A 22,583-nucleotide genomic window follows, 5' to 3' on the forward strand; every position below is an offset into this window, starting at 1 on the left:
TCTTTACACTCTTCTATTCTGCTTGATTTTATTTTTGCTAATGAGCAAGCACCACACTTCCAAAAAGAAAAATAATTTGAAAATATATATATAAAAAAGAGGACTTCCACTCTGGGAAGAGGAAGCAAACATAGTTTTTCCTATCCCTCCCACTGAAAACTCTAGACATTATATATAAAACAAACAGAAAAAAATTTTTGAAAGGTGGAAAGAAGAAAGGAGACTGGCTTGGGACCTTGAGACCGTAGGAACACATAGTAGTCAGATTCCTGGATTTTCATTTTGCCTTATATCCCAGACTTGGAACTGAAGAGACTAACAACACATAGTAGTCAGATTCCTGGATTTTCATTTTGCCTTATATCCCAGACTTGGAACTGAAGAGACTAACAACCAAGAAACACAAACGAGGACAAACAACAAAAAGCCCCAACAAAAGCTTGCTGTCTCTCTAGCCAAAAGATGACAAAAGGGGTGGCCTACCAAAATACAAAACATTTACACAATCACTGTTGTATTCCAAACACCACAGAAAAAATACTATGGCCCCACCCACACTCATACCAACACAGGTGGAGAGGAAGCCAACACTTCCACCCTGACAAGGTTATAATGAAGTGCCCAACACTCCGGTCACGGTATCAGAGAAGGCCCAGAAGGGAGCTGAGACCTTCATCCCCACCAGATGGTTACAACCCCTTTCCCACACCATGGTGTGAGCACAGACCATGTATGAAGCCATAACTCCCATCTGCAGCAGTAATGAGGAGCCCCTCTCAGGTATCAACAGAGTCTAAGCAGGGAACATGGACATCTACCTTCACCTAGCAGTAACGAAGCAGTAAACCCACATCTTCTCCTCCCAGATCAGCATCAAAAAAAAGTTAGCTAAATCATAGGTTTAAATAAGAGCCTGAGTCTTATAACAATATGAAACTATACAGATTTCGATTAAAAATTATTCTTTATACCAAGAACCATGAGGCTGTCAAACTAATGAAAACAATCACTAGAAGCCAAAACTGAGATGACAGATGTTATAACTATCTGATGAAGATTTTAAAGTGGTTATTACAAAAACTATTCAACAATTATGAACAAAAAGAAGCTGAAAACATTGGCGAAACACATATGAGTGAGTTTGCAAGACTTCCGCAAGGTCGTTAATGGATAGTGAGAACTGAGAGAGACTGAGTGAGAGATGACTAGCAGTATAAAGCAAGAGCCTCAGCAAAATAAAAACAGAGACCATGATTACCAAATGAAGAGTTTAGAACTGAAAAATACAATAATTATAACACAAACTCAGTAAGGGGCTCAAGAGCACAATGGAAAGAATCAGTAAACTGAAAGACATAACAAAAGAAATTACATTATCTAAACAACATGAGAAAATAAACTGAAAAAAATGAACACACTGAAAATGAACTGAAAAAATGTAACATTCACGTCACCAGAGTCCCAGAATAACAGTAGAAAGAGGGTAGGAAGAGAAAGTACTTGAAGAAATAATGAATGAAAACATCCCCAATTTGGCAGGGACATAAACCTACAAACTCATGAAGCTCAGCAAACCCCAAACAGGATAAACCCAAAGAAATCCATGCCAAGACACACTGTAATTAAAAAACTAAAGACAAAAACATCCTAAAAGTAGCCTAAGAAAAAGGACACCTTTTCAACTTCATTGACAAAAAATTTTTCATCAGAAACTATGGAAGCCAGAAAGAAGTGACACAACACTTCTCCAGTGCTGAAAGAAAAGGACCACCAAAATAGAATCTTACATCCCACAGAAATAATCGTTCATGAATAAAGGGGAAACTAAGACATTCTCATGTGAAGAAAAACTAAGCCATTCTCATATAAGAAAATTTGCTGCCAGCAGGCCTACTCTTAAAAAAAAAAAAAAAAAAAAAAAAAAAAAAAAAAGACTATAGGAAATTCTTTAAACAGAAAGGAAATTATTTTTTAAAAAAGGAATCTTGGAACATTAGAAAGGAAAAAAGAACACAATAAGCAAAAATCTGGGTAAATGGAATTGGTTTTACTTCTCCAGAGTCTTCTAAATTAGGTTTGCTACTTGAGGCAAAAATGCTGGTGTGATTCTAAACCTTTATAAAGAAAATACTTAAAACAGTTATATTATAAATAGGGGAGGAGAAAGAGACATAAAGGAAAGTAAGTTTCCTAAACTTCACTCAACCTGGTAAAATGAGGACACTACTAAACTGTGATGTTACATATTAAATAATGCTTACCTAGAGAAACCAACAAAAAAACTAACTATATAGAAAGATACACTCAAAAGCATTAAAGATAAATCAAAATGAAATTCTAAAAAAAATGTTAAAGTAACTCCAAGGAGGGCATGAAAAAGAAAACAGAAACAAAAAAGGAGACAATAAATGGAAAACAACGAAACAAAAAAAGCAGAGTTAAGTTGGGTTTCCGGTCAAGATGGCGGAGTCTGTAAACACCGTTGCTGGCCTCCTTTCAAGACCATATCAAAATTACACTAACCTACAGAACAAACATCAAAGAGAATTGCCTGAAGTCTAGCCGAACAGAAGTCCTTTAAGCATACACAGAATAAGACTACTAGGTGGGACGGACATGCAAAATGGGTTGGTCCCATATCCACGTATGGCAGTTGAGAATCAAGAGGGATATCTCCGCTGCAGAGGTCCTCCTGGAAGAGTGAGGGGTCCCAGCCCCACACCAGGTTCTCCAGCCCAGAGCACCAGTGCCAGGAAAAGAAGTCCCCACAACTTCTGGCTGTGAAAATCAGAAGAGCTTGTGCAGAGGGCTATAGATCTCCTAGGTGTTCTTCTTAAAGGACCGCTGCGTGGATTTACTTACTCACTGTTGGACTCACTTGCTCTGAGCTCCAGAGCTGGGGCTGCAGTTCAAAAGGCACCAGGGACATATGGGAGAAAGTGAATTGTCTGGTTTCAGGGTGAGGGCTGGAGGGAGGGCTTTTTCCCAGACAGAAGTGCTAGCAGAGGCTATAGTTCCTTTGCTAAGCAGGCAGACTTAGGTACCCACCATATCTGAGTCTCCATCAATCTAGTTAACAATGGTCACCTGCCTTGGTGATTCCCGAGATCCTACCTGCCCCAAATTGCAGGCCCATCCAAGCCACTTCCAGCGGCTTTTCCATACAAATTGCCTATCTTGGCTCATGCTGTGGACTTTCCTAAAATCTCTCAAAGGTTCACAAACCCCAAACAAGCAGCATCTGGCCTCAGTGTGCCCTATTCCTCTTGCTAAGCAGCCCCAAGCCCAGCACTAGCAGCAGCCAGCCTCAGTTCACAGCTTACACCTTCCCTGACACCTCCATACCCTAGCTCATGCCAGGTAGCCCCAGGCTAGACTAGGCACAGGCTACAGCAGAGCTTGGATTGAGGCAAGGCCCCTCCCAGGAGGCCCCGGGGACTGAGCTAGAGCACCAACTGGCTGCCTCCCCAAACAACACACCCAAAGGGCAGACTTGGCAGGCACCACAATCCTGTTAAAGTGAATACTGCTCTGAGGGTCAGCCCCTGCACAACAGCTCCTCCACTGTAATCACAACCAGTTTTCACAATCAATCGCTCTCAGTGACATGCAAACAGCAACCAAGGCTCAATTACAACAGGAGGGCACACATAACCCACACAAGGAACACACATCTGGAACACTTAGTTCAGGTGACGAGGGAGACTGTTCCACTGGGCCCCACAGGACACCACTACGTAAGGCCAGTCATTAAGACCAGAAGACACAGCAGCTCTACCTTAAATAGAAACAAACGCTGAGAATCAGCCAAAATGGAGAGACAAGAAACATGCCCCAAATGAAAGAACAGAACAAAGCTCCACAAAAAGATCTAAACAAAATGGCGATAAGCAATCCATCAGATACAGCATTCAAAACACTGGTTATAAGGATGCTCAATGAACGTAGGGGAAGAATAGATATTTCCAGTGAGAACTTTAACACAGAGATAGAAAACATAATAAAAACTAGACAATAATGAAAATACAACTGAAATGAAGACTGTATTAGAGGGAATCAACAGATGAGATGAAGCAGAGGATCAAACCAGTGATTTAGAAGATGACATAGCAGAAAACACCCAATCAGAACTGCAACAAGAAAAAAGAATTCAAAAAATTAAGGATAGTTTAAGGGGCCTCTGGGACAATACCAAGCATACCAACATTCGCATCATAAGGGTACCAAGAGAAGAGATAAAGCAAGGAATTAAAATTTTACCTGAAAAAATAATGACTGAAAACTTCCCTAACCTGGCAAAGCAAACGAACACACAAATCCAGGAATCAGAGTGTCCCAAACAAGATGAACTCAAAGAAGCCCACACCAAGACATATCAAAATTAAAATGTCAAAAATTAAAAACAAAGAGAGAATCTTAAAAGCAGAAAAAGAAAAGCAATTACTTGCCTACAAAGGAGCTCCCATACAGCTAATTTCTCGACAGAAACTTTGCAGGTCAGAAAGGACTAGCACAAAATATTCAAGGTGATGAAAAGCAAGGATCTACAACCAAGATTACTCTACCCAGAGCTTTGCAACCATTTAGAATCAAAGGACAGATAAAGAGCTTCCCAGACAAGAAAAAGCAAAAGGAGTTCATCAACACCAAAACAATATTACAAGAAATGTTAGAGGGACTTCTTTAAGAAGACAACAATATAGCAATCCTAAATGTGTATGTAGTAAACAAGAGTTGCTAAATATCTGAAGCAAAAACTGATAAATTTCAAAAGAAAAACAGACGATTCCACAATTATACTTAGGGACTTCAACATCACTCTCTCAATAACTGATAGAAACAGAAAATCAGCAAGCATATAAAAGAACACAACACTGTCAACCAATAAGATCTAATCAACATTAGTAAAGCACTCTACCTAACAGCAGCTGAATACACATTTTTTTCAAGTGTCCACAGAATAAATACCAAGAAAGACCATACTGTGGGCCATAAAATGAAACTCAACAAATTCAAAATAAATAAAATCACACACAGTATATTCTCTAACCACAATGGAACTAACCTAGAAATCAGTAACAGGGTAACAGGAAATGACCAAATCCTTGGAAATTAAACAATACCCTACTAAATATTTGATGCATCAAACAAGAAGTCAAAAGGAAAATTTTTAAAAAATACACTAAGTTGTGTAAAAATTAAAATGTATCAAAATTTATGGGACACAAATAAAGCAGTGCTAGGACTACGATAGAAAAGAGGAAAATTCTCAAGTCAATAATCTAAGGTCCTATACCTCAAGATCCTAAAGAGCAAAAACAAAAATAAAAAACAAGCAGCAGGAAGAAAGTAATAAAGAGCAGAAATCCATAACTTTGAAAATAGAAAACTATAGACCAATACCCCTCACAAATATAAACACAAAAATCCCTTTAAAACTACTAGCAAATAAAATTCAGAAGTATACAAAAAGAAATACATACAGTAACTAAGCTATGTTTATTCCAAGGAGGCAGGCTCACTTAATATTCAAAAATCAATCAACTACAAAGTAAGAAAGAAAAATCACATGATCATATCAATGTAGTAAAAAAACTGAACAAAATTTAGCACTTTTTCATGATAAAAACTCTCAGAAAATAGGCATAGAACTTCCTCAACTCGATAAAGAGCATCTGCAAAAAAAAAAAAAAAAAAAAATCTATACCATTACTTACACTCAGTAGAAAAAGACTGAATGCTTTCCAAGATCAGGAACAAGGCAAAGATGTCCACTTTCATCACATCCTGGAAGTTCTAATCGGTGAAAGAAAATGAAAGAAATGGCATACAGAATGAAGAAAAGAACTAAAACTGTCCCTATCTGTAGATGGCACTATTATCTACATAGAAAATGACAAGGAATCTACCACGCCCCCAAAAAACATCTCCTAGACTAATGAGTTCAGCAAAGTCACAATGATCCAATATAAACATTCAAAATTAACTGTATTTCTATAAACTGGCAATGAACACGTTGACACCAAATTAAAAATACAATGCCATTTACAATTACTTTTTAATAAAGAAATAGTTAGGTGTGACTCTATCAAAACATGTAGTGACTCTGTATGCTACAAACTACACAATGCTGATAAGAAATTAAAAGAGAGCTAAATAAATTGAGAGACACATCATGTTTGTGAATTGAAGGAACTCATGAAATAAAAATGTCAATTTTCTATAAATTGATAAACAAGTTTGGTGTAATTCTTATCAAAATCTCAGCAAGATAATTTTGTAGATATAGACAATATAATTCTAAAATTTACATTAAAAGGCAAAGGAATTCAATTAGATAAAACTATTTTGACAAAGATTAAAGTGGGAGGAATCAGTCTACCCAATATCAAAATTTATTCTATGTAGCTACAGTAAGCAAGACTGTGATATTGGCAGAGGAATAGACACACAGATCAACAGAAAAGAGAACCCAGAAATACACCCACGAAGAAAAAAAAAAAAAAAACCCACAGAAGAAAACCTTCAAGGTGTAAAGAATTCTTAGAATTGACACAGAAAGCATGCTCCATACAAGGAAAAATTGATAAATTAAACCTGATCAAAATTTAAAACTTCTGATATACAAAAGACCCTGTTAAAAGGGTGAAAAGACAAGCTACAGAGTGGGAGAAAATACTTACAAATCACATATCCAACAAAGGACTAGTATCTAGCATATATAAAGAATTCTCAAACTCAACAGTAAAAAAAAAAAAAATACCATTAGAAAATGAGTAAAAGATGTGAAAGTAGATGTACATATGGCAAACACTGCACATGAAAATATATTAAACATGATTAGCAATTAGGGAAATGCAAATTAAAACACATTATCAGAATGCCTAAAATATGAGTGACAATACCAAATGCTGAAAAAGATGTGGAGAAATAAGAACACTCATACATTGCTGATGGGAGTGTAAAACAACATAGCCACTTTGGAAAGCAATTTTTGCACTTCCTCAAAAAGTTAAACATAGAGTTATCATATGAGCCAGCAATTCCACTCCTAGGTATATACGTTCACAAAAAACCTATACACAAATGTTAATAGCAGCTTTATCTGTAATAGCCAAAAATCAAAAACAACTCAGATGTTCTTCAATGAGTGAATGATTAAACAAACTGTGATACAACTATACCATGGAATACTACTCAACAGTAAGAAGGAACAAACTATTGATATACCACAACAGCTTGGATGAATCCTCAGGGAATTATGCTGAATGAGAAAAGCCAATTACAAAACATTATAACATTATATACTGTATGATTCCATTTCTATACCATTCTTTAAATGACAAAATTATAGAAAGAGAACAGACTAGGTTATTAGGAGCTAAAAGAGATGGGGACAGAAGGAAAGTGGTTCTGGCTGTAAGAAGGCAACATGAGGAGGGACCCTTGTGGTGACAGAAATAGTCTATATCTTTACTGCCAAGACACAATGTCAACATCTTGGTCCTGACATATTGTACTACAGTTCTGCAAGATATTACCATTGAAGGAGACTAGTAAAGGGTACAGGGGATCTCTGTATTATTTCTTACAAATGCATGTGACTCTTCGATTATCTCAAAACAAAAAGTTTAACTTTAAAGAAAGCAAATAATAAATGTACAGAGGCAGGTCTACATTAAAAATTTTAAATACTTCTAATAACCAATTTTTCTTTGGATTTCGAGAGCTCTTCTCATTTCACTTTCCTCTTACTTTTGCTAGTCCAGTGCCACAAGATCTTCATTGTACACCTCTTCCTTACAAATGTCAAGCAATTATTTTACCTCATCAAAAGCAAACTGCTTGGCTAGCTCCCTTATTTCTTTCAATGACTTTACAATTTTATTTTAAAAAAAAAAAAAGAATTTTATTGTTTTTTGGCACCGGAGTTCCCATAGAAAGTGGAAGTTAGTTGCACTGTGATGATTCTTGCTTGCTGAATTGTTTCACTAGATAATGTGTTTTAAAGTTCTAAACTACAGGAGGTATGACAGATACAAAAAGTGAGCACAAATATGAGGAAACAAAGGCACAATTTGCAAAAGAGAAAAATATCAAGAATCAAGTTTCAAAAATGAGATACTTAGAACAAAGGAGTAAAAACACTTCTCTTACACATGTAACGAGGTACCAGTGTTCCACTATACAATATAATAGTGCCAAAAGACATGCTTTCATCACAGAGTGTATCATGTTCCAGGTACAGAAAACCAGAATCAAAACTGAAAGCCTGTGTTATCCCACAGCTTTTTAATAAAAAACAAATATAGCAAAAGAGCCTGTATCTTCATTAAAATCATCATTTTGGCAAATGGCCTTCATCATTTATCTAACATACAACAGAACATTTATCTAGCATTCAAAATACCAGAAGATTCTAAACTCAAAAAATTACAGAACTGCTCTTTAAGAAAAAAAAAGGTTGTTGTTATTGTCATTGTTTTGCATTTGGTTTTATCTAACAATCCATCTAATTATGAAACCACAGTAGTAATTGAAGGTAAATTCACTACAATGCAATGTCATGTTAATATGATATCTTCAAAACTGTGAATAGCAGGCAGGTGTTTTAACAGAGTCCCAATCCATATGTATCACCACAAATCACATTAAGGTAATCTGTTGGTTATACTGTGATAGTTCTTGCTCACTTAGATATTTCACTGGATATATGTGTTAAGTTCTAAATTACGATTATGCAAACATACATTACATGCTTAAATTTCTTTTATCGTTCTGCTCTTGAGAAAAACATCTATGGCCATTGTATTTGTTGGCAGTTTTTTAAACAGTCGTGGTGGGCTGGGGTTTTTTAACATCAAATTTAAGATTGTTACGAATGAAATTACTGTGGTTATAATGGCATTTACTTAAGTGTTAGAGCACACCCCAAATTGCTTCTAGGTTAGAATCTTAGCACACTCTTTGGGTACTCTTCCTCACTCCACTTCTTCAGGAGGAATAAGGTGGCCTATTCGGGTTCTTCGACTTTCATAAAAAGATAGTAATCCTACCCACGGATGGTTTCCTTTTAAAGCACATATTGCTCTGTACTTAACTAAGAACACAGGCAAATGATAATTCAAAAATAAGAAACTAATTCCTTTCTACAACCCTGAACTCACTAATACTCATTACTTATCAAAAACTTTGACTACTAAAAGTAGAACTTACGAAGAAATAACTAACATACACGCAATGCATATATGCTTTCAAGTTAGAAATCGTGGAGACTGGACACATATACATTTTATTAAAGAAAGTGTCTATAGTTCATAAGATTCAAAAGTAATCAATGATCCCAAAAAAGGGCGGAGGGATAATAAAACACTTCCAACTTCTACTACAGATATTACCAAATCTATGCCTTGATTAAGCAAAGATCAGCAGAGAATTGCATTCCTTTGGCTTTCTGCAGAACAGCTTTTACTAAATCATGCTTTGGTTATGCCATATGCTTTTACTAAAGGACAATATAGGAAACAGCCTGTTACATACTGCTGGATTTACTATATAGATATTAAATTTACATTATCCAGGGCCTTCTTTATGAAGACATATGGAAGAAACATTTCTCTGGTCTTACTCAGAACCAAAAATAGCTGTGCTTCTCCAAAATAACTACTTTTTAATTTTACAACACCATAACGCAAATAACTGAACATGTCTCTTTTTGTACTAGTTGCTAGAAAGCCTAGGGCCAAACTGATGTACAGGTCTTCCAATATGAATTCTTTCATTCACTTAAATTTCCTCCATGTCTTTCCTTTTGTAATTCAGTAAGTTATGGCTTCCCCACTAAGAAGTTACACTTTGACTCAAAACCTCTTGGTGTATCTAAAAGTATTCTTCTGGAACATGTTAAATGTTCTAAAAGATCTGCTCTTTACTAATATGAATTGTTTAACTGCTCTCACTCTTGACTTCATGTACTTCTTCCTACCTCTGTTTTCCCTGCATCCCAATTTCTTCACCACCTCCCATGTATCTATTATGTATATTTTTTTGTCATGTACATTTTTGTAAATTAATTGCTTTCTAGAAAAAGGAAAGGAGAAAACTAGAGAATAAGAGAAAGAAGAGTTAATTGTCAATTGATTTAATTCCTTTCCATGAGAGGGAAAGAAGTTTGAGAATAATCCAAAAACAGAGTTAAGAAAAAATTAATTTCCCCTCAAGAAAAAGTCAAAATGTGGTGTAAAACATGTTAACTCATACGCAATTTTAAAAAAAAAAAATTATCATTCTATAGACGTCTAGAAATATAAAATATAAATACATATAATTTACAGATACACATAACAAATTGTTTTAAAATAGTCAAAATATTAACATATTCCATTATTGTTGTCTATTTCTTAGCTGAACTCTCCTTAACTCAAATATTGGAACAAAGACTATGCAACATCAGTTAGCCTTTGAGCAAATGTCTTCCTTGTTTTTTAAATACTCCAGAGGTACTACTACATTGCAAAAATGGCTTTACTTTTCTTTCCCACAGCAAAAGCAAAGATCTCTAAGAAATGACTTCTAGTCACCTTTGGTCTCGTGTTTAAGCTCAGGTCTGCACTAACTCAATTTTTACTGACTCCTCCCAACTTTTTGCTTTTCCCTCCCAAGCAAATTTGAAATGTCATCATTGCTCAGCTTCTCAACCCAGATTCACACATTTCATTGATAAACCACTCTAATTTTTTTCTTCAAGTTGCTTTCAGCTAGAAGCTTGATTCCGGTATATGATTAAATCAATTATTACATCATAAGCAAATACTACAAACCATCAACTTCAATGATGTAAAAAATCAAAATTTTATTTTCCTCTATGACCTAATTAATATTCATATATATCATATTCCAAATGAAAATTACATCATAAATATTATATGAAATTCTAAACTGCTTCCAAACCCACGCTAAATAATTGTCCTTATTAGTAACTTCTGCAACTAATGCATGATGTGCTGATGCTGCAAATGATGTAAACATAAGAATACATGCCATGACATGGTTTATTCAACATACCCTGTTGAAAAACCTATGGAAAAATAAGCAATTTCATAGACTATCCAAGGGAGAGCAAAATGGCATAACCTCTACAGAGAGTAATACCTACCAAACTACAGATACATTCATCATTTACCCACTAAGAAATAACAAATATTCAGGATTATTCATCACTGCATTATTTTGTCCAGCAAAAGACTGGAAATAACCCAACTATGTAGAAACAGGGATTGTTTGAATAAACCATGACATATTTACATTATGAAGTAGTAGCTGCAAAAAAGATTAAAGAAAATCTCTGCATATTGAGATGAACAAATCTCCAAAATGTATTGAGGAATAAAAAACTAAGCTGCAGAACTGTATATATAGTACACTACTTATTTTGTAAAAAGGAAAAGTATCTAAGCTTATATTTCCATAAAAACCACGATGAAAGATCAACAGTAAAATGGGGAAAATAGAGGAAATGAACAAAAAATATTAATTAGCCCAATGGTTCATTCCTTTTCTTTCATTTTTATAATAAAATATTTCAAATCCAGACTAAAATAATTTATCTATTCACTTTTTATTTTCAAAGTTATAGTACTTAAGATTTTCAGATCAGTTTTGCAAGTATTATATATTAGATATGATGACAACAAATAAACTCTTGAAACTCAAGCGGAATAACTACCAAATGCTATACTTCCATTTAATTTCTCTCTGTGACTACTAATTTGTCTGTGGTTTGAATCTAATTAATCAAATAACACATCACAATAACCTTCCAATGGAAGAGCTTCAAAGAAAACTTTTGTTTATGTAGCTCAAATAAAACCAGACATGGATCCCATAGCTGACTGAACCTAATCAGCACTGTCTCATCAGCTACACAAGGGCACTTTCAGTTTTTCAAATTTTCCAATTTGCTTGACAACTCAATGATGTTATTAAAAAAGCTCTATCAAATGCAAGAAATTCATTCTTCTATTCCATACAGTAATGAAGCATTTAACTCACCTCTTTTTTCCAAATGTACAATTTTAACTTTTTGTTAAACGCTAAACTTTATAAAACATGCAATTAGATTACAATATTTTAATCACTAGAGTTATCATACCTAAATTCACAAACTTTTGACAACACTGCACAAAATACTAAAGAATGATAAGGAACCACAGATTATACTATAGGTTGATGAAGAGAAAGTTACATATATTTACAAAAAGTAAACATTTCTGATATGTTGACGTTTTCAAGATTTTCAGCAGTTTTTTTCTCAAAAGCTTTGTCATATTTTTAAGACAGTTAATCTGCAAAGCAGTTAATTAACCCCTAATTAATAGTTCATAATACGATTACTTTATTCCATTTATTCAACAAATATTTACTGAGCATCAATTGTATGTCAAGCACTCAAAGAAAAAAAATCCCTCCCCTCCTATAATATTATACTCTAGTAGAAGAGTCAATCAAAAAAATTACATATGTCAGGCAGTAGTAAGTGCTATCAAGAAAAACAAAGTTCCTCTCCCTTGATTTTCTATACCAATAAATGGCATCACCACTCACCCAGTTACTTAGGCCAAGAGCCTTAGAATCATCCTTGATTGCCTCTCTCTTTTTTTTTTTAATTAGTTTCAAGTATATGGTACATTGGTTAGACACAAAATATGAAACTGTATATAACATGTCAACTAAAAAAGCAAGGAACAACATGATAATACTCTTCTAATACTTCCTGTAATAAAATACACATGGAAAAAGTTAAGAAGAAATATACAAATCTAAGAGTTGTGACGGGGTGGTAGGATTACCTTTTTTGCTGTCTATTTCTTCGATATTTTTAAAAGTCATTATATTACATTTATATAATTAAAATAGTAAAATGTTATTTTTTAAAGGGAGCTACTACTAAAAAATAAGCAATCAACAATAAAAGATAATTTCTTTCCCTTCAATGTTTGTCAGAAAGGGAAGATATCAGAATCACTTGAGGGGCTTTATAAATTTGTTTCTTATCTCCTCCTCTGTTCTCTATCCCAAAATAAACACTCCCAGGCTCTGATTAGTGATGAATATTATATCCCTCAGATATGTGAGTACAGAACAACAACAAAAAAAATGGCCAAGAACCACTAAACATTAACTCCAAAAACAGAAATATCTTAATTCCACATATCAAACTTAAGGATAAAAAGCAAAAGTGGACTCTCATTACCTGAGTAAACTACTACCTAAAAGAATGCTTTATCTCCTTTTTTAAAATTTTTTGTTTCTGCAATGTAGGTGATATCTCCATTTTATAAATGAGAAAACTCTGCCCACTCAGGTAGCAAGTTGCTTATAAAAATAATTAATCAATTAAAGAGGTCCGTGCATGGACCAATAATGAGAAAGTATCATGAACTAAGGATTATAATTAACTGATTTCCATACAATTCAGATAATAGGGAAAGGTAGAGTATGAAAAACAAAGTCTTGTAGCCAAAGGCACAGAGTAGTTAAGTGGGGAAGCTGGGTCCCCATATTTAATTATGAAATGGCACTGAGCAAAATATCTTTTGAAAATTCCTCCCAATCTGTTTTCTGTAAGAGCCACCTTTACAAACAAACCTTAAAAAGCAAGATAGAAATTGTTCCTACACTGAGAGTATAGCTTTTCTTTATTTAATTTTATTTATTTTATATTAGTTTCAGGTATACAGTCCAATGATTAGACATCAAGAATATAGCTTTATAACGACAAAATATGTAAGGCAAAGTCTAGAAGGCAATGCATCAAAATAACAGCAGTCGTGTTATAGAATTATAATTTTTAAAATAGTTTACAAAATTTTATGTTGACAATGTTTCAACAGTGAAAATAATTAGAGAGATAAGATTCTATCACTAACACACTTTATATTAATCTTGAGACTGGGTAGTATGACACAAAGCAATTCCACAAGGTAAGACAAGAATCAGTCCCAAAAGTAAAGTGCTTTACCAGGATCAAATATAACAATCACATCATTCTTATAACACAAGACCTCAGAAACGGAAGGCAGCAATTGAGCTAACAAGAGAAAATCACTGGCTGCAACATTAGAGCAAATGTCTTTCTGGGTGAGAACACTCAACGAAGGGAATCAGGCTGAACAGCAAAGTCAAGTAAACATGACAGGGTCTTAAATATTATGTTTCTACCACAAATAAGGAATATAAATTTCACAGTAAAAAGATAAATCAACTAGGAAAATATTTGGGTAAGCAAAGATGGCACTCAATAAATGATGCTCCAATGACTAGATACTATCATGTAAAAGAATGAAATTGAACACCCTTGCTTACACTAGATAGAGAAATTAACGCAAAATGGATCACAGACCTTAATGTAAGAGTAAAAACTATAAAACTCTTAGAAAAAAAGCAAACCTTCGTTATCATTAAGCAAAGGCTTTGTAGATACCAAAAGTACAAGAAAAAAAACTAAAAATAGATCAACTGAATCACAACAAAATTAAAAACTTTTGTGCAGCAAATGATACCATCATAAAAGAAAAAAGACAATTCACGCAATGGAAGAAAGTATTACAAATCATATAGCTGATAAGAGACTTATAACCAGAACATATAAAGAACACTTACAACTCAACAATAAAAAGACAAATAATCCAATTAAAAACTGAACAAAGGATCTGAACAGACATTACTTCAAAGGTAAATAACCAATAAGCACATGAAAAGATTAGCCATTAGGGAAATGTAAATCAAAGCTACAGTGAAATGCAACTTCATACTTAGAATGGCTAAAATAAAAAAGATAGTAACGAATGCAGACAAGGATATGGAGAAACTAGAACCCTCATACATTGCTCATTGGAATGTAAAATGGTACAGACATTTTGGAAAATAGTTTGGCAGTTTCTCAAACGTTAAACATAGTTACCATATGACCTGGAATTCAACTTCTAGGAATACATGAAAGAGAAATGAAAACATGTGTCCACAAAAAAATTAGTACACAATGTTCATAAAAGCATTGTTCATAACAGCCCCAAAATGGAAACAACCCAAATGTCCATCAACTGATGAATAAAATGTGACATATCCATACAAACGAATACTTTTCAGCAAGAAAAAAAAAAAATGAAGTACAGATATAAACTACCTCATGAATGAACCCTGAAAACATTATGCTTAGTCACAAAGAAACATATTGTATAATTTTATTTCCACAAAATGTGCAGAATACACAAACCCATACAGAAAGTAATGATTGCCTGGGGAAAAGGGAGGACAAAATGAAGAGTGACTACTAATGGGTATGGGATTTCTTTTCAGAATGTTCCAAAATTAGATTGTAGCGATTGCTGCACAACCCTGACTATACTAAAAACCACTGAATAGTATATTTTAAATGGGTGAACTGTATGGTCTATGAATTATATTTCAATAAAACTATTTTTTTAAAAAATAACATATTTCACATGTGATAATGGATGGAAACTAAATTTTGGGTGGTGAGCACACAAGAGTATACAGATAACAAATTATAATGTTGTACATCTGAAAGTTATATAATGTTATTAATCAGTTACCTCAATAATTTAAAAAGTTTAAAAACGAAATCTGAAATAGAAATTAAGAATGAATGTTAACTGCCAGAACCCAGAGAGTAACTTGAGGAAATGATCTGCTGAATAAGAAAACTAGAGATACAGAGATGGGATTTTAAAAAAAATGAAAATATGGAACACTGTGCATGAGTGATCTGCAATCAATATTTTAGCATTAGTACTACAAAGCTGGAATGAATATTATTTTAAAAACAAGACAGGTTAGGGTAGGTGGGGAAGGAAAAAAAGCAAGACGAACCATAATACCTCTTTCCTCATCTGTAAAACCAGGACGTCCAGCTAACAAAATAATTTGTAAGATGAAGACAGAGAAAAAAGAGATGGCTGCTTTCCCAAAAGAATTTGCTAGGCAACAACCTCTATATGCATGATATGCTCAGGCCTTTCAGAATTACAATGAAAAAGGAGAGGTACTCCTTATGATATGTGGGAATCTACAAACATTGCATGTACTGTTCAAGAGTAAAATAAGGATAGATATATATGAAAAAGTCAAGCTACTGTGGCTCCTCAAACAAAAAGGAATAAGACTGGAAGAATAATTTATGTACCAGGGAAAAAAAGCAAGTAATGATTCACGATAGCTGGCAATGGAAAGTCTGGTTAGGCAATGTAGCCAAGAGGATTTTTGTGAAGAGCAGGAATTTTAGGGATGGGTATATTAATCTTATATCTACTATCAGCTTACTGTTATTGTCTGTTCTTTCATTCCTTTTCAGTTACAAAACCTAATTCTTGAACAGCTAAGAATCTGGTGCCTTAAAATATTACCTCAAAAGATGGAAGAAAAGGGATAGATGATGAAAAGAGACAAGAGTTGTCTGGGATTTGCAGTTGAGGGTAAACTTAGGGAAGAGAGCCTACTGCCTTAATCGAACCTGAATAATTATTGTATTGTGGTGGAAAAACAATATAATGATGATAGGGGTGCATCCAGGGTAAAGCATGGGATCTAAAACATCAAGTCTGTGCATGCTGTTATCTCCACATGGGATAAGGAAAAAGGTGAGATCATTCCCTATGAATATGGGCAGGGACAAGCTAAAGATAAAGACAGTAGATACTACATGTATTAAAGTATGTTCAAGTGACTGAATCTTGGGTCTGATCTGCCAAAGACAGGATGAGGCCAAAAATGAAAAACCTTTAATAATGAGTAAGGGAGTCAGGAAAAGTAACTAAAACTGACAGGATAGTGCAGAGGTTCTCAAACCTTTTTTTTAACCACATTCACTTAGAGCAAATGATCCCTTAATCCATCTACAACCACAAAACTTCACTTTACAGTGGGAAAAGAACTCAGTGATAACAGTGAAGCAAATTTTAGGAAGAACAGGTAACTTATATTTGAATCTTAATGCATATATTCTTAAGTGAAGATACTAGAAAATTATAGGCCAAAATTCAGTTGATACAAATATGCATTACTATTCCGTGGAGGGTTAACAAAATAAATCACAACAAACTAAGTTGATAACACTAAATTTATCTTATAACTAGGAACTACAGCAATTGAAAACCACAACCAACACTTAACAACATTGAATCCTTCCTAAAAACTCTGGTAATTCCAACTGCTCTAGTGGGAGCATTGTTTGGCATGCAGCTTAGCAGCCAAATTTCTTAAAATACTGAAACAGCAACCTCAGTAACTTTAATAACATTTGGTTTTAGGAAAACCAACTATTAGTAACCATTAACAATGAATTTATAATACTAGTAAGTAGACCTTAGTTTAAATAAAAGATAATGAAATGAGGATTGATCATTCACCTTCAAGAGCTCAAGAAAATGGATAAACAGAAGAGCATAATGGTCATGATCACAATGCATTAAGGAACCAAAGGCAAACCACTAAGGATGGTTATGTTCAGTGATGGCACTTGGAGAACTGCGTGAAGAGTGTGCCCTGAAAAAGAAAGCTGTGCCAGTGGAGGTGAAGAGTAAAGTCTCCACTCTGCCACCCCCTTCAAACACTTTCATGAAGCAACTCTCCCCATGAAAAAACAAGCAATGAGCGAAAACCCTTTTTTGGAGGGAAAAGCAGTGATCCAAGACTGTACAAGACCGGTAAGACAATTATTGACTGGCTACATGGAAATCAGAAGGTACCACGGGAAGAGTGTAGATGAGTTAGTTGTAGGGCACTAGTAAACTGAGGGGAATGGGAAAGGTAGATTGAAATTGGACTTGGTAAGTAAGTAACAGAAAGTATAGGTAGATGATAATCCCCCAACTGAAGCAAAACAACAGAGGTTAAGAATGCAGACTCTGGATGACACTGCCTGAGTAAGAATCTCAACTCCCCCACTCTATCTTCTCAGTGACCTTGGGCAAATCACTTAACCTCTCTGCCTCATCTGTAAAGTGAAGGTAGTAACAATACCTACCTACCTAATAGGATAGTCTTGCGGTTTGTAAATTACATTTGTAAATTGCTTAATTGTATCTTGCGCTATACACAGTGAGTGGTACCTAAGTTTTGTCAAACAAATTGAGGTAGCTGGGGGTTGTTCGCATCTCCAAATAAAATGTAGGTGTGTGGGCAAAGTAATGGTAACGAGGGTGGGAGCGGGGATCATATTTTCTTGGCGATCATACTACCATAAGGCTGCAACTTCGAAAGAGGTCGTCCTCTTGACTCGGTTAAGAGAGCACCCGCTCCCAGGAGAGGGGCGAGGGTTGAGGGAAACTTCCTTCCTTCCAGGCCTAGGATTTTCAGGAACTCGTTTCTGAGAAGCGGTTGTGATTTTAACGAGGCTAGAGTTCAATTTCCGAGCAACAGGCCGTGGGGTAAAATTCTGTTTTGTCTGAAGAGCAGGACTTATGTCTAGGGCAGGACGGGGTTTGACACGGAGGAAGAAGGGTGATGTCCTCGGGGAAAGATCTGCTAAGAACCACCATCGGTCCAGCACACTGTATAGTTGCACAGCACCCGGCTAGCCTCGGAGGAAGAACGAAGGCTGCCCCAGCCCGGAGGAAGGCAGCAGGAGGAGCCTTCAGAGTAACTGGGCTGTGGGAGCCTGCGATCTCCGGGAAGGGACCCTCTGTCAAGCTGCGGATGGAGACCCGCCTCGCAGAGGGTGGAGGTCGCGCGCCTGGCTCTCCGAAGGGTGGGGCCGGAGCTGGCCCTGCGGGCGGCTGGCCAGACACACGGCCCCGAAGTGGCCTGCCCCCCTGTCCCGCCCGTGCCCGCCCGTCGGCGGCCCCGGCACGCGGGGTACCTGAGCGTGGGCCCGATGCAGGCCGTGTCGGTGCTCTCGATCTCTCGTAGGATGCGCTCGTGCTCCGCAGCTGTTTCCAGGCTCTCCGCCTCCGCCATCTTACTCCGCTCCATAGACTCGGGGAGCCCGGCACTGTCCCCTCCTTCAGCTCCACTCACCTTTCACTCCCACTCTCACCCCCGGCTCCAAAGCCTCCCCAAGCCTCCGGCTATCCGCAGAACGACCCCGCCCTCAGTCACAGCACGCCCCCTTGCGTCGCCACGTCCGCCGACGTTTCACGCAATGCCCTCTGGGATTTGTAGTTCCTTGGACGATGTTAGGGCTCCGCTCATTTATTCATTAAAGTCATAAATACATATGGATTTAATGAAAGCTGCACTATAAGCCTGCATATGCAGCGGTGACCAAGTCAGGCAGTGGCACTAATCCCACTAATTCTTAAGACCCTTGCCACAAAGCTCAAAAAGCTCTACAGGTGCAAATAATAAGAAAGGGCTAACTAGGTTTCTGCCGACAGGTATGTTACAAGCTGAGGGAAGAAGGAGCAGAAAGCTGGAGAAACACGTACCAGGAGATAAAGCAGAATGTTGCTGTAAGCCAGTTAAGAGAATCGAGCCCAGGGATCACTTCTGGGTGCGAAGGCTTCATAGACTGGGCTTAGAGATTTAAAGGTGTGACTGGAAGGTGTGAGGAGTTCTCAGAAAGCCAGCAAGAACTACATTTGCACTGATACGCTGAAAGTAGTCGTAAGAGATGGGGATAGAAAAGTACCTTGGAGAGAAAAACCGAACTGAGAAATTTGCAGTTTATTCTAATGGCTCCACTGGTTCAACTACCAACTGTATCAGAAGCGCTTAGAATTTTTTTTTTTAATACAGACTAAAAGTCCTACATCTGGACATTTTGATCTAGACAATTGCATTTCATAAACTCCCCAGATCAGAATTTTAAAATTATATTTATTGACTACTGTTCGAATTTTTACATAACACGATAAATGGGAATTCGCTGAAGGTTTTTAAGCAAAGGAGTGAAACAATCAGAACTTTTTCATAGGGAAACGATCAAGAGCAAGTGTGCAAGATGGACAGAAATAGAATATATGCAAACAGGGAAATACCATTGAAAATTTTAAAGCCTAAACCAGAATGTAAAAGAGTAGAAGAATTTAAAAGCAGAGTTGTCATGATTTACTATATATGGGGAAGGAGGACCTTGCATATTACTCTGAGGTTTAGAGCAGATTGATTGGGGAAATGATATTGCCATCAACAACAACAAAAATAAAAGGCATGTAAAATGAACCAAACTGGAAGTTGAGGCTAAAGCTACAGCACACCATGGATTATTATGCAATCATTGAAGAGAAAGAAAAAAGATTCTATATTCAGATAGGAAACTTTCTTCAAATCGTAGCATTGAATTAAAAATAAGCAAGGCATGAAACAGCATATACAATATGTTTTTATTTGTTTTATTGAAACAATAATTTGGGGGGATAAAAAATAAAAATAAATATTTACATGCTTACATGTATATGAAATATTACATACATACTATATTTCTGAAAGGATACCCAAGAAACTGTTAACAGTAGTGGCAGCCAAGAGACAGATTGGAAGGAAGAGGCCTAAAGTAGAATGAAAGTAATTTTTAATTATGTGTATACTTTTGGAATTCTTTCCCTTGTGCATTTATTACTTTTTCAATAAAAATAGTTGCTATTAACTATGAACAGATTTTAAAAATAAATAATGAGGAGAATAGGTTACAAGTCCTGGCTTGCCAGGAACTGAGCAAGTTGCTAAACCTGTCTATGTCTACATAATCTCTGGCTGTCCTCATTTTATTTCATTACTCATGTTTAAACAATTCCAGATGGATGTAGGAGGGGTACAGAGAGTATGGAGCCATTCATATTTCTAAAGATCTCTTGAAATATATGACGGAGGGTCCCTTCAGGCACCCCTTTTAGCATCTCACTCAGCAAAAAAAACTTTTTGTCCATCTCAGGAAGCAGACTGGTGTGTAGACCAGATACGCATAGCAGTAGTTAAACTAGTTTCTCCTACTGTCAGCAGTTTTCTTGAGCCCCCACAGAGGCCCAACATCTCATGTTACCAAAAAGGGTATATGCATCTGGAGTTATTGGTATAGGATAAAGGCTCCAGTGAAGATGGCCTGCCCTCTAAATAGAAAGAATGGTAGGTCAGTATAGAATGACCAAAAAGCACTACATTAAAAGCCAGAGGCTTTTGATTCAATTCCAGTATTAATGGTTAAAATGTACTGACCACTTCCTGTATGCCAGGCACAATACAAAGTAGGCACCTCGCATATATCATTAAATCCTTACAACAATCCTTCGCAGTAGATATTATGTATCCCATTTTACAGATGAGTTGAGAGAACTGGTAATACCTCAAATCTCATAGCTAGTAAATAATGAAGCTAGTATTCAAACCCAGGTCCATCTGGTCTCAAGGCCCATTTCCTGATCACCAGGTCATAATGTCCCACCCACATCTTCCATTGCCACAGTTTATTGTGTAAGCCTAAGCAAATCGTTCTGCCTCTCAGCATCTGCTTTTGCATTAGTATAATATATTATATCGTTTCTCGGACACCTTTCAAATCACTTTGAAGACCTCTTCACAGAACTACCTCTTTCCACTTACTCGCATTAAAGCATCAATATTCTCACTACTCCATACTGCCACTTCTAAACAATTGTTCAGACACCTTAATTCCTCAACTCCCCTTTGAAATCTAGAGCATAGGTTGTGCTTTGGGCATTTACTATGCTCAAATTCCTCAGAACTTTCACCACTTGGCTCAAGTTTTCCTGTCCACCTCATTCTCACCATCATTGTGAGGTACTTCAACATCAACATAGATAACCCACCCAACACCCTGACCTCGTAGATCCCAACTATCCCAACCATGTCCTCATGCCACACAGGCAATACACTCATGGCCTTGCTTTTTCTCTAACATTCTATAAATACTGCTCCATAAGACTATACACTCTGAAATTCCTCTCTATGTCTCTTTTCCATCCACCTCTTCCTCTGCCTAATTTCTATGGAACCTACACATTACTCTAGTCCTGATCATCATCTCTAACTTCTATGTAATCTACTGGCATCTTTTCCCTTCCACCCTGGATTTTTTTCTATCCAAGTTTCCAATTCAGAGAGATCTGACTGTGATTCCTAGCTTCTCCATTAATCAACCGGTGAATTTGGGTGTGAAGCGGTTTCCTTAAGCTGCGGTTTTCTTATATATTAAATAGATTTTATAATATATATCTTAGACAGTTGTTAGAGTTAGAATAATGTAAGAGGCCTACCTCAGAGCTTGGCAGAATAAATGTTAGCAGCTACCCACTGCATGTACTCCCATCAGCCACCAGTTTGACTAAACCTTCTCTAATTCTTTAGCTTCCTTTTACATCTTGATCATCACCATACCCACACTGACTATTTCTTCTTCCTCGTCTATAGCAATGGAGAAAGAAGACTGTGACCATGGCAACTAGCACCACTGCACATTTGTGTTGCTCAATATCATTTGGGCCCTGAGGGCTGCTGACTAATCCTTTGACTTCTCACAGCATCCACTTATAATCCTTTTCTCTCTGCTTACAATCCTAGCCCTGTTCCCACTCACCTCACTTTTAGAAGGTACCTTTGCGCTCCACTTC

The 22,583-nt window shown here is 36.3% G+C and overlaps 1 protein-coding gene across 7 annotated transcripts in view; it reads right to left on the bottom strand.

Annotated features, from left to right (window-relative positions):
• EXOC6B (exocyst complex component 6B) overlaps positions 1 to 19,099 on the bottom strand; it is a 514,225-nt gene extending 495,126 nt beyond the window's left edge. For 6 of the 7 annotated variants that reach the window (XM_016130555.2, XM_016130553.2, XM_016130554.2 and 3 more), the window contains exon 1: positions 18,878 to 19,099. In XM_016130555.2, the coding sequence (XP_015986041.2) occupies positions 18,878 to 18,990 (113 nt within the window). In that variant the 5' untranslated portion in view covers positions 18,991 to 19,099. The remainder of the gene's footprint in view (positions 1 to 18,877) is intronic. The other variant, XM_016130556.2, reaches the window with a different exon arrangement.
• Positions 19,100 to 22,583: the final 3,484 nt, after the last annotated feature.

Source organism: Rousettus aegyptiacus, unplaced genomic scaffold (assembly GCF_014176215.1).
Source record: "Rousettus aegyptiacus isolate mRouAeg1 unplaced genomic scaffold, mRouAeg1.p scaffold_m13_p_7, whole genome shotgun sequence".
NCBI lineage: Eukaryota > Metazoa > Chordata > Mammalia > Chiroptera > Pteropodidae > Rousettus > Rousettus aegyptiacus.